Raw genomic sequence first — 13,252 nt, forward strand, 5'->3', positions numbered from 1 at the left:
GGAGTGGTGTAAAGCTCGCCTCCATTGGACTCTGGAGCAGTAGAAACACGTTCTCTGGAGTGATGAATCACGCTTCACCATCTGGCAGTCCGGCGGACAAACCTGGATTTGGCGGATGTAACTGTAACGTTTGGTGAAGGAGGAATAATGGTCAGGGGCTGTTTTTCAATAGTTTTGGGAAGGCCCTTTCCTGTTTCAGCATGACAATGCCCCCGTGCACAAAGTGAGGTCCATACAGAAATGTTTTATTGAGATCAGTGTGGAAGAACTTGACTGGCTTGCATAGAGCCCTGACCTCAACCCGATCAAACACCTTTGGGATGAATTGGAACGCCAGGCCTAATCACCCAACGTCAGTGTCCGACCTCACTAATGCTCTTGTGGTTGAATGGAAGCAAGTCCCCGCAGCAATGTTCCAACATCTAGGGGAAAGCCTTCCCAGAAGAGTAGAGGCTGTTACAGCGGCAAAGGGGGAACCAACTCCATATTAATGCCCATGATTTTGGAATGAGATGTTCGACGAGCAGGTGTCCACATACTTTTGGTCATGAAGTGTATGTTCTTATACTCCTTAGTTTGAGTCTGAGTTAGAGGCTTATGCTGTGTGTAGGATTGTTCGGTGTATTCATATCTCTCCTTTGTTGTCTGTGTTTGATAGATCTGCTGACCAGTGGGCAGTCTAGCCACTGTGTGTCTCTATCCATCCCTTTCCCTCCAGCTGTTCCACAGGGCCAACCCTCCTCAAACAGCTCACACCTGGCTCTGCTGCGCCCCCAACAGGACAGTTATAGGTATACAGCCACACAGCAGAAAGATTATTATTAGTCTTCTAGTCTATTTATTTTTTTATTTAACCTTTATTTAACCTTTATTTAACTAATCTATTTGAGTTCACCACATACGTTTTTTCAGCTGTGAGGCAATTCTAGAGTTTGTTTATTGTCGTTGCCGGTTTTACATTTATATGGGGAGGGAACTTTTGCATTTAGGATAAACAATTATTATTCGTACAATGGTGTTTTTCCTATGGTTAGATTATGACAATTCATAGGCAGCTGTCACAACCTGGACCTGGCTAAACTTCCCTGACTTCTGTCACTTAGAATGTGTTGCCGTTGTGGTTATGTGGAAATAATTTTCTAAGACATTGATGGTGAGACCATTTTCATATTAAACTATATGTGCCTAATATACTGTAATTCTGTTTTAAATGTAAAAAAGTGTAAGAGACAGTCTTGAACTAGAAAAGTGGATACTGTTTAAACCATTCATCATAGTCATATTTAGTCACATATTTATATCGCTGTAATGAAGTATTCTCAACGTAAATGCAATAATCAATTTATAATAAACCAGTGGATGATGCTGAGGGGAGGACGGCTCATAATAATAACTGGAATGGAGTTTAATGGATGGAACGGAGTGAATGGAATGGTATCAAACACATGAAAACCATGTTTTTGATACCATTCCATTTACTCCATTCCAGCCGTTATTATGACCCGTTCTCCCCCCAACAGCCTCCACTGTAATAAACATATAGGAGTAGGAGTCATGCAAGGATGTTTATAATCGCATTCAATGTTCCTTCCTTAAGACTGAGAATTCAGTCATTTTTCCAGGTCTTGTGTAAAGTTTGAAGAACTTACATGTCATGTGTTTCACAGTTATGACAAGTGCTGGCTAATGAAAGTTCTGAAGTCATTGCCTTAAGAACTGTCTTTCAGTCTCACTCCCAAGGATTTATTAAATCAAATCAAATGTTATTGGTCACATGCACATGTTTAGTTGATGTTATTGCGCGTGTAGCGAAATACTTGTGCTTCTGGCTCCAACAGTGCAGTACTATCAAACAAGTAGTTTCTAATATATACACTAGATGACTGACAGGGGGCGCTGTTTTGAAGCCCTCGCAGCTCTATCTTGGCACCATCGCCGGTGTAAAAAACATTTTGGAAGCTATAGAAATGCATTTATTAATGTCAACATTTGTTTTTGCAACGTTTATTCTATTACAGACACCTTCATGCATACTTTTAAATTATATTATGTAAGATAAACATAAAGATAAAAAATCATATATTAAAACATTTTCCTTAAAGTATCATTTTTTGGAAAGTTTTGTAACTGTCCTCACTACAACAACAAAATACTTAAATAAATGTACTATATATACAAAGGTATGTGGACACCCTTTTAAATTAGTGGATTCGGCTATTTCAGCCACACCCGTCGCTGACAGGTGTGTAAAATTGAGCACAAAGTCATGCAATCTCCATAGACAAACAATGGCTGTAGAATGGCCTTACTGAAGAGCTCAGTGACTTTCAACATGGCACCGTCATAGGATGCCAGCTTTCCAACAAGTCAGTTCGCAAAATGTCTGTCTTGCTAGAGCTGCCCCGGACAACTGTAAGTGCTGTTATTGTGAAGTGAAAACCTCTATGAGCAACAACGGCTCAGCCGCGAAGTGGTAGGCCACATAAGCTCACAGAACAGGACTGCCTAGTGCTGAAATGTGTAGCGCGTAAAAATCATCTGTCCTCGATTGCAACACTCATTACCGAGTTCCAAACTGCCTCTGAAAGCAATGTCAGCAAAGAACTGTTCGTCAGGAGCTTCATGAAATGGCTTTCCATGGCCGAGCAGCCGCACATAAGCCTAAGACTACCATGCCCAATGCCAAGCATCGGCTAGAGTGGTGTTTAGCTTGCCGCCATTGGACTCTGGAGCAGTGGAAACATGTTCTCTGGAGTGATGAATCACGCTTCACCATCTGGCAGTCTGACGGACGAATCTGGGTTTTGCGGATGCCAGGAGAATGCTACCTACCCCAATGCATAGTGCAAACTGTAAACTTTGGTGGAGGAGGAATAATGATCTGGGGGTGTTTTTCATGGTTTGGGCTAGGCCCCTTAGTTTCAGTGAAGGGAAATCTTAATGCTACAGCATACAATGACATTCTAGATGATTCTGTGCTTCCAACTTTGTGGCAACAGTTTGGGGAAGGCCCTTTCCTGTTTTAGCATGACAATGCCCCCGTGCACAAAGTGAGACCCATACAGAAATGGTTTGTCGGTGTTCAAAGAACTTGACTGGCCTGCACAGAGCCCTGACTTCAACCCCATCAAACACCTTTGGTATAAATTGGAACGCCCGACTGCAATCCAGACCTAATCGTCCAACATCAGTACCCAACCTCACTAATGCTCTTGTGGCTGAATGGAAGCAAGTCCCCGCAGCAATGTTCCAACATCTAGTGAAAAGTCTTCCCAGAAGAGTGGAGGCCGTTATAGCAGCAAGGGGGGGGGGTAACTCCATATTAATGCCCATGATTTTGGAATGAGATGTTCGACGAGCAGGTGTTCACATACTTTTGGTCATGTAGTGTATAATTTAGTCTTTGAAACATTTCATTTAAATACTGTAGAATTCTATTAATTCTACTGCTCCTCAAGGGGAGTGCCAATATGTCCGACCGGTGGCTTCAAAGCCTCTCACTGACCAATACATAGCTTCAGCAATCCAGGGTGTATATACATCATTGCTCTTTCCCCTACTGGGTTACCGATTAACAGCGTTCTTGGTATTCTGCAGGGGACAATTATATCTTTATACAGTGACAGACCTTACCTAGTCCTGTTGAAATCTACAGTCCCTCCAACATACTCTATTGATGGCTCCTGGCAGATACTTTTTTTCTGTCTCAGTGTGTCTAAGACATTGACGGGCAGATATGTGTTTTAATGGCATCACTGGTTGCATAATGTCTGACTCTCTGACAATGTGTCAGACAATGGTGAATAGATGGTTATATTTCTCATCCATCCCGTTAATGTGGTTTGGTTTTTTAAACGTGTTCACATCTACTTTCTGTGAAGAGAACCTGCAGGCCCAGTTGCATCTGTTGGGCAAGCGACTGGCTATTTTCTATTCATTTTGAGTTCCCATTGGCACAGTCCCTGTAGCCATGACTGATTCAAATGCCTCTCCCCTTTTCTCTATTTTTTTCTCATCTGCAACAAATAAGTACTTAAACATCGGTTGTCATGGATTTATGGCAGTAGGCTCATAGTTAGAATAATCTGATTAAAATAAAGCACAATTTTCTCCCATTGTGAAAGACTCCAATAGGCTTTTTGTGGCACGCTGCATCTCAGCTGTGAAGAGAGCTGTTGATAAGAGGTTTTACAGGTTGGGAATGGCCAGCAACACTGTTGCCTGTTCAGCTAACAAAAAAACATAACTTCGTCCATGCACTTCAAAGGCGGTGAGAAGGAGGGTTTTCTGTCATTTTGGGCAGCCAGATGCTCATGGCTTCTCACTGACACTGATTGTCCTGGCAGCAGCGGTAGGCCGCAGCATTCACCACAGGATTCTGGGTACACAATCAGCCATTGAAAGCGTTGGTCATTGGTCTCAAGGGCCTGCATTAGTGGAAGCTATAGGCACCAACTTGAGTGGCTCAGGAATTCAATAAGTGAATCATAAAATCTGAAAAATACCATTCAGAGGCTGTGGGAAGAGAATTGCTGTTATTACCTTTCTAGATGTTAAATCGATTGTAAAATCCCTGTTGACATTTTCTTCACTGCCTTTATGTGATTTCGTTATTCACTCATTCAGCCTGTTCATCGTTATTCCCTTAATCAATTGCATTGTAAACACCTCAATTATTTTAATTACACTGGTGCCAGTAAGAAAAATGAAAAAGGTTTACAGCTACACAATAAAAGCATTCAACCAACTCATTGTTTTGCCTTCTGAAGCATTTTCTTATCTCTTACTTTCTGATGCTTAGTTTGGGGAAATATATTTTTCCAGTCTGGGCAACAAAAACAAAAAAAACAGGTCATTAAGATTTCTCTCAAATACCGTCTGCTAAATAAGAAACTTCTATCTGTGCTTAGTTCTAATTGGTTATTTAATGTCGGGCAAGTGTGCTATGTTACTATGCCTCAGTTACGAAGTAGCTGCCTCTTTTAAACAGACGTCTACTTGTCAGTGTCTTTTGACTGAAAGAGCTGTCAGTAGTTTGAGGCAGAGAGTAGGGTTAACAGCATCATGATATTGTGTGTCTTTTGACTATAAGAGCTTTCAGTGGTTTGAGGCAGAGAGTAGGGTTAACAGCATCATGATATTGTGTGTCTTTTGACTATAAGAGCTTTCAGTAGTTTGAGGCAGAGAGTAGGGTTAACAGCATCATGATATTGTGTGTCTTTTGACTAAAATAGCTTTCAGTAGTTTGAGGCAGAGAGTAGGGTTAACAGCATCATGATATTGTGTGTCTTTTGACTATAAGAGCTTTCAGTGGTTTGAGGCAGAGAGTAGGGTTAACAGCATCATGATATTGTGTGTCTTTTGACTAAAATAGCTTTCAGTGGTTTGAGGCAGAGAGTAGGGTTAACAGCATCATGATATTGTGTGTCTTTTGACTAAAATAGCTTTCAGTGGTTTGAGGCAGAGAGTAGGGTTAACAGCATCATGATATTGTGTGTCTTTTGACTATAAGAGCTTTCAGTGGTTTGAGGCAGAGAGTAGGGTTAACAGCATCATGATATTGTGTGTCTTTTGACTATAAGAGCTTTCAGTGGTTTGAGGCAGAGAGTAGGGTTAACAGTATCATGATATTGTGTGTCTTTTGACTAAAATAGCTTTCAGTGGTTTGAGGCAGAGAGTAGGGTTAACAGCATCATGATATTGTGCAGTAGGTATGCAGATGAAATTACAGTGAGCTCCAAAAGTATTGGGACAGTGACACATTTGTCGTTGTTTTGGCTCTGTACTCCAGCACTTTGGATTTGAAATGATACAATGACTATGAGGTTAAACTGCAGACTGTCAGCTATAATTTGTGGATATTTTTTTGAGTCACAATTATTTTAAATAAGAATAGAATATGTTTCTAAACACTTCTACATTAATGTGTATGTTGCCATGATTAGCGGGAGTATGATATTTAGCGGGAGTATGTCTCACTCATCATTATTCACGATTCATTCAAGATTATCCATAGGCTAATCATGGAAACATCCACATTAATGTAGAAGTGTTTAGAAACATATTATATTCTTATTAACAACAAAAGTGACTCCAAAATGACACCATACATTATTTACCATTAATTTATATTGGGCACAAAATAATCTGAAACACAAACAAAACAAATAGCAAATGCATCCAACCAATATTTTAGTCACAAGCTTGATATTGTCATTGCGTTCTATGAATATGGGACCAAATGCTTAACGTGTTACTACTTTAATACACATAAGTGAATTTGTCCCAATACTTTTGGTCCAATAAAAGGGGGAGACCATGTACAAAAAGTGCTTTAATTTCTAAACGGTTCTCCCAATATGGATGAAAATACCTTCAAATTAAAGCTGGCAGTATGCACTTTAACCTCATAACCATTGTATCGTTTCCAATCCAAAAGCTGGAGTACAGAGCCAAAACGACAACAAATGTGTGACTGTCCCAATACTTTTGTAGCTGACTGTATGTCTCATTTTAACAGCCTGATATTCACTCATATATTTGAAACATTTCAGGTTTGTTGATAGGTCCACCCACCAACTCAACCCCGGGTCCCACCAACACCAACTGCCTGGCCCCTCCAGTCCTCACACTCACCATCCTACTGTCTTATCCCTAAAGACCAGCACACCCCTGAATCATCCCAGTCACACTCCTGTAGTAAACATAGACCAACACCCAGGTAAATGACACCTACTAACTACAGGTACCTCATATGTTCGCTGCATCTATTAGGTGTTAATGTGCTAAGTTGGTGATATCCTTCATTGGCATGTCAAAAGTGACATTCGATAATGCATCACAGAGATCTACATAGAATTACACCTGCACCTACAAAGGGGCTTCGCTTATTGACTGTGGAAATGTGCCTGGGGAAAGAAAACAATGGTACAATTCCTCTGGGAAATTTCTACTCTGCAATGAGAGTTATTGTTTGTTTTATTATGAAAAAGTCTATTAAAGAATTGTGTGGGTGGTTTGACATTCTGTAGGTTGATCTTGGCTTATTTCTATCAGTTGTGCAGCTGGTGGCTGATGTTCTTCTACGTAGGAAAGAAGAAGCAGCTTCACTATCAATCATAGCTTAAAATAGATATCACTTTTTTCCTACTGGACAGCAGCACTTAATGTTGACAAGGTGTTCACACAAGCACGCTGTGCACCATTTCTATTGTTTTTATATATCAGATGAATAATAGTTCTTCAATAAGATGCCATGGTGATTGTAATGGTTCATAGAACTTCAACTAAGTATTATTACTATTATTACTTTTATCTATACCGTGTTTAGAGAAAGATATGACCTCTGGTTTTAATATGTCTATGTATGTATGTTCCTACTGGGCACACATTTGTTGAATCAGCATTGTTTCCACGTCATTTAAATAAAGTGTTGTTGAACCAACGTGGAATAGACGTTGAATTGACATCTGTGCCCAGTAGGTTGCCTGTTTGTATATAATGTTTTCATGTTTATTGTTCACCTGCCCGGGGACGTAGATTATGTAAACGAGCTGTTAGCTCTGGTGCAACGCATCACTTCTCACTTCTGAGACTTTTATGTTTTGTTGTAAATTGTCCCTGTTCAAATCAAATGTATAAATTTAATTAAAATAAAGCCAAGGTGCTTCTGAAGAAATAAAAATTAATGAAGATGAAAATAGGGAAACATCAGAGAATGAAAACAGATACTACAGTCTCCCCCTTCATCTATTCGGAAATTAAAATAACAAGAAGTACCTGTTCTTTTCCTCCTCAGGTTTTAGTGGTCAGATCCAGATGGTGTACTCTCCATTATACAATAATGGTACACATAAATCCACCAAGCAGACAAACTCCTGTCACCTGATGGAGATCCCAGAGTTTGATGATAGCCTTTCTCCAACATTCACAACTCAGAAAAGACTAGACATCTCCCAAAGAGCTCTGTCTGGGCTCACAGGTAATAAAGAGACACAAAGGACAATACAGTACATTACGGATCAACATGCATTCATTTGCATCTGTCTTATAATAATGACTATGTGTGTTATTGTTGCATCCACAGTATATGACCTGCAGGGTGCATCACAGGATCTGCTTGTTAACCCAGTGCCAGTGATGTCAGAGGACGCTTATTTACATGTCAGTGCAGTGGACCGTTGCCCTAGCCAGCTGTCCTGTATCTACACTGAGGGGTCAGCAAATCTACCTCTTTTCTAAAACAGATACTCTGTAATACAACTCGTACAACAACTATATTGTTCTTCAGCTACATGTTCCTTGACATTGACCTGAGTGTGATGCCCATCTTGGGTGAGAACTGTAGACATGAGGGGACATTTAGTAGCTTTAATTAAATAGGCAAAATGAACATGTCCACATCACTTATTAACTGATATTAGTCAATGAACATTGTTTTCATCATGGCAAGTCATGATAATTCTGACATCTTTAGATGCTGTCTTCATTCAAGTCAGTATCATCAGATCTCAGAGTCTAAGCCCACAATGAAAGTGCCTCCTAAAGATTGTATACTGAAAAAGAATTGCAGTTCTGTGGATGCCAATGATATTGAGATTTGGAGGATGTTTTTATGTTTACATTAATTGAATGCATTTGTACAGTTATATCAAAATATTGTCCCTCCTTTTATGGAATTATTCTATGTAAATTCCATAAGAAGCACATTGAAGGCATGTGTGTGTTGTTCTTTTTCATATGTGTGTTGTTCTTCGTAGCATATGTATTCATTTCATGAAACAGAATGTCCTTCGATAAATCAAATATATTTTTGTGCGAATATGTTGAGGAATCTGACTTGAATTGTTGTTTTTTAATTTAAAAAAATTATGATTGAGCCTAGAGAATATTTGAGGTTTTTGTAAGAAGGCATGTCTATCTACTGTTATACATAAATGTGTAAGGAAAAAAGAAAGCTTGTCATTTATTACATTTAGTTGCATTGGTAGATGATGAAACCCTGACATATTTAATTTGGTCCTAAACAATAGAAATTGTTCATTATTGACAAAGTAATTTATATTACAGAAGTAACCCCAGTAAAAAAAAATCTAAAATCTCAACAACAAAAAAAGGCCCTTTATTGGTTGGATGGAATAAAGCAATTGTGTATTGAAAGGCATTGAGGGACCATTATTTAGACAGAAACTATAAAATGTCCCTCAATAACATAGACATTGTCTAATAGTCTAATAATTTAATGAGATGATGTATATCACTAAAACACAATCTTTTTTTATATACATGATCTGTCTGTATTTTTCAAGCTTGGTTTGTCTTAAAAATCACAGATGTGTGTGTGTGTGTGCGTGCGACAATGAGAGTGGGAGCGGGTTGCCTCCTTTCTTTGTTATCTCAACCACTCTTTATCACCCAGTGGTGCGCGGTAGTCCCGCTTTGGGAAAACAACTTGATTCAATGAACTAATGCGATTATTAATACTGTTTTCCATGTTGTAATGTGCGCATAATGAACTATTCTATGACAATATTTGTATCCGCATTTTTCATACATTAGATTAAATGAAACATGAACAGTACACCCCTATCCACCTCAATGTTTCTAGACGTCCCACGCTCTGCAGCAGAGCCGATGAGTAAATTGATGATTCCCTATATTTATGATAACATCCTCCTTAATTAATTGCAATACCGCTTATAATACTAAAGCTGGTTTTCTTGTATCATATTTGTATTTTCTCAGCAGCACATCCATCCAACACGCCATCATTGTAGCTCCTCCTACAGAATACTCATGTTAGGTTGCGCCCGGTGAGTTTTATAGCAACTGTTGCCCTGTGAGGCAGCGCCATAGTCACCGTAGTCCTGGCGACTGTAACCCACCAACAACAACAACCTCTCGTTCCATCATTACCACCACACCATCCTCATCCTCATCAACCAGTCCTCAGCCCAGGTTTGAATATACTTACTATTTATACCAGCATGTGTTTTCTCTAATTCACGCCAAATGATTATACTTTATAAAATGTCTACCGTGCTATTTTTGTCATAAGCAAATTCATGTCTGCTCTCCTTTATTACATGGTTAGCTAGCTGAGATAACGTTAATGTTATTTCCTTCCAGGTAACGTTAGAAAGCAATGTGCTTATTTGCGAAAGTAGCTAAACTAGCAAGCTAATAAACAACGTTTATACGCCAAAAAATGTTTTATGTTGCTAGCTTGCTAACGTTAGCTATTCTATCCGAGTTTGCTGTGGCTCATCAGCCGTGCAATGACAGCTAACGCTAGCTAGCTTGTTTTGGCTAACGCTAGTTAGCAACTAGCTAGATACAGTCAGAGCAGGTGTCTGATTTGTGTGTTTCAATGACCATCGCCAACTTCCTGGTATGATGGCTGTCAAGATACCGCACATTTTCAGTAATGTTATACGAAATATAGGTAGTTACTTGCTTTGTCATTTTAAATCAATTCGAGCTACCATGTTCATTCAGTAATTATTGCTAATTGAGGTTAGCAGTAGCTTTTCCCTTTTGTCTTTGCTTGCTAGCATACACTTGGTTAACCAGCTAGCTTCCTTTGTAGCTAGCGTTGCAGAGCAGGTGCCACAAAGGCTTCGGTAGCTCACCCTGTGTTAAGCGAGAGCGGCTAGCCAAGTTAGCTAGCTAACTACTTTAGCTATACCTTTCAATGGTTATTAATTTCAGATGTTTTTAGGTGAATGTGTCATCACAATCCATTACCCGTTAACCAGCTAGCTAATTTCATTAGTCATAACCTATCTAGCTATGGCTAGCTAGCCAGTTTGAAATGCCTATGCTATGGCACAGAGCAATATCTAGCTAACGTTAGAATTGTTTAAGCTGATGCAAAAAGTAAAAGAAACAATAGCTATCACATTGACATTTAGCTACCGTTGTAGTGTGTGTGTCAGAGAGATGGAATTGTGCTGTGAGCAGGTAGAAGAGTGAAGTTGATACTGTCTTGAAGACAAAACACAAATAATAAATGCAGTCATCTATCAAATTTCTTTAATTGTCAAGTTACATTAGGCTAATCAAAAACAAATTGAACCTGATGATGACAGGTGTTTTTGTTTTTAGTTACTTGTGGGGTTGGGTAGGTAGCTAACTGATGGGTTAATGACAGTGTAACCACCCTGTTTCAGCTGCGTTTTGGACTCACTGGTAGTGTTCCCCTGCTCAGACGTTGCATGCATCAGCCAATGGTTGCATGTTATGTCATCAACTGTGTCATTGACTGACAGATTTCTATAACATATGACATGGTTGGCTGATAGGTAAAATACCTATCCAGGCATTGTAAGATCTGGCAGATGTCAGCAACAGCTGGACAGAGGCGCCCACTGATTCCACCAAGCAGGGGAAATTTGGCCTAAAACTTACTGCAAATGACAGTCATGTCTCTTTATCTCACAGACATTCATGGCACGGAATACGAGGTTCATAACTTTTGAATATTCAATTCTAACTGGGATTGTACCTGGGGTTTTCAGGTGTCATTTTGTTAGGCCAACATTCTCTGACCCTCCTTGAAAACCGAGAGCAGTATAGAGTCGCTGGGACAATGAAAGGGGCAGCAGACAGTCAGGTTCTTAAAGTGGGAATTATTATTGTATCTGGAATAGACTGGGTGGCTTTGTAGTAATTATCAGGGCTATATCCCAGTTCTCTCCACCAAAGCATAATTAAAAAGGCTTTGAACACCCTTTTTACTCTCTCAAACCTCTGCAATTTGCATTAAGGTGCACCACACGTTTTATTAATCTGCAACATGGAAATATCCTAGCCATCTTTGCACTGAATGCTAGTTTGGTGTTTGCTCAGTCAAGAGTGGTGTATAGGCCTGCTGCCCAGATAAAAACATAAAATATCCTCTCATGCTACTCCTTACCGACAGACAATTTTTTACTTGATCAATTATAGGCTACGTTATTGTATAGTATTTCACAGCAAATTGTCAATGAAAGTGTAGAGACACATGGATCTATATAGATTATCAGTTTCCTCCTAGTGATCTTGAGGCTCTTATGCCCTCTTGGATGATCATTATAGATGGATTTGGACCCCTGTGCGAGGAAGGGAAAGCACCAGGTTTCTTTATGTTGCATTATCCTTCTTTACAGTCAGGTCCACTGGGAGTTCTCTGCAGCCAGCCGCAGCCCTCTGGTCCTGCTAGGGGAGAGGAACAGGTGTGTGTGGAGATGTGGGACAGGTGCACAGTGGGTCTTGGTGGGTCTCCTGACCCTAATTGTTTTTGAGCTCCCTCACATTACCTTCCCCTGACAAACAAGCCAAGAAATGACTGTTATAGTGCCTTCAGAGAGTATTCACACCCCGTGACTTTTTCCACATTTTGTTATTACAAAATGGGATTAAAATGTAGTTGATTGTCTTTTTTTGTGTGTCAACAATCGACACAAAATGCTCTAATGTGAAAGTGGAAGACAAATTCTAAAATTTGTTAAACAGAATAATAGTGTGTGTGTGTGTGTGTGTGCTATATATATCACACACACACACAGTTGAAGTCGGAATTTTACATACCCTTACCATGGAGTCTTTAAAACTCGGTTTTCAACCACTCCACACATTTCTTGTTAACAAACTATCGTTTTGGCAAGTCGGTTAGGACATCTACTTTGTGCATAACACAAGTAATTTTTCCAACAATTGTTTACAGACAGATTATTTCACCTATAATTCACTGTATCACAATTCCAGTGGTTCAGAAGTTTACATACACTAAGTTGACTGTGCCTTTAAACAGCTTGGAAAATTCCAGAAAATGATGTCATGGATTTAGAAGCTTCTGATAGGCTAATTGACTTAATTTGAGTCAATTGGAGGTGTACCTGTGGATGTATTTCAGGGCCTACCTTCAAACTCAGCACCTCCTTGCTTGACATCATGGGAAACTCAAAAGAAATCATCCAAGACCTCAGAAAACAAATTGTAGACCTCCGACCTCAGAAGTCTGGTTCATCCTTGGGAGCAATTTCCAAACGCCTGATGGTACCACGTTCATCTGTACAAACAATAGTACGCAAGTATTAACAACATGGGACCACGCAGCCGTCATACCGCTCAGGAAGGAGACGCGTTCTGTCTCCTGGAGATGAACGTACTTTGGTGCGAAAAGTGCAAATCAATCCTAGAACAACAGCAAAGGACCTTGTGAAGATGCTGGAGAAAAAAGGTACAAAAGTATCTATATCCCCATTCAACC

General features: G+C 39.7%; 2 protein-coding genes across 4 annotated transcripts in view; both read left to right on the plus strand.

Moving 5' to 3' along the window:
• Positions 1-8,956, plus strand: part of LOC139536584 (zinc finger protein GLIS3-like) — a 31,578-nt gene extending 22,622 nt beyond the window's left edge. The window contains 4 exon segments of the mRNA XM_071337233.1: positions 659-791; positions 6,555-6,721; positions 7,799-7,981; positions 8,087-8,956. Coding sequence (XP_071193334.1) covers positions 659-791; positions 6,555-6,721; positions 7,799-7,981; positions 8,087-8,241 — 638 coding nt within the window. The 3' untranslated portion in view covers positions 8,242-8,956.
• An 863-nt stretch (positions 8,957-9,819) lies between these two features.
• LOC139536592 (transcription factor RFX3-like) overlaps positions 9,820-13,252 on the plus strand; it is a 46,315-nt gene continuing 42,882 nt past the window's right edge. For all 3 annotated transcript variants that reach the window (XM_071337244.1, XM_071337252.1, XM_071337260.1), the window contains exon 1: positions 9,820-9,957. The gene's annotated coding sequence lies outside the window, so the exon portion shown is untranslated. The remainder of the gene's footprint in view (positions 9,958-13,252) is intronic.

Source organism: Salvelinus alpinus, chromosome 1 (genome assembly GCF_045679555.1).
Source record: "Salvelinus alpinus chromosome 1, SLU_Salpinus.1, whole genome shotgun sequence".
In the NCBI taxonomy this organism is placed as follows: Eukaryota; Metazoa; Chordata; class Actinopteri; order Salmoniformes; family Salmonidae; genus Salvelinus; species Salvelinus alpinus.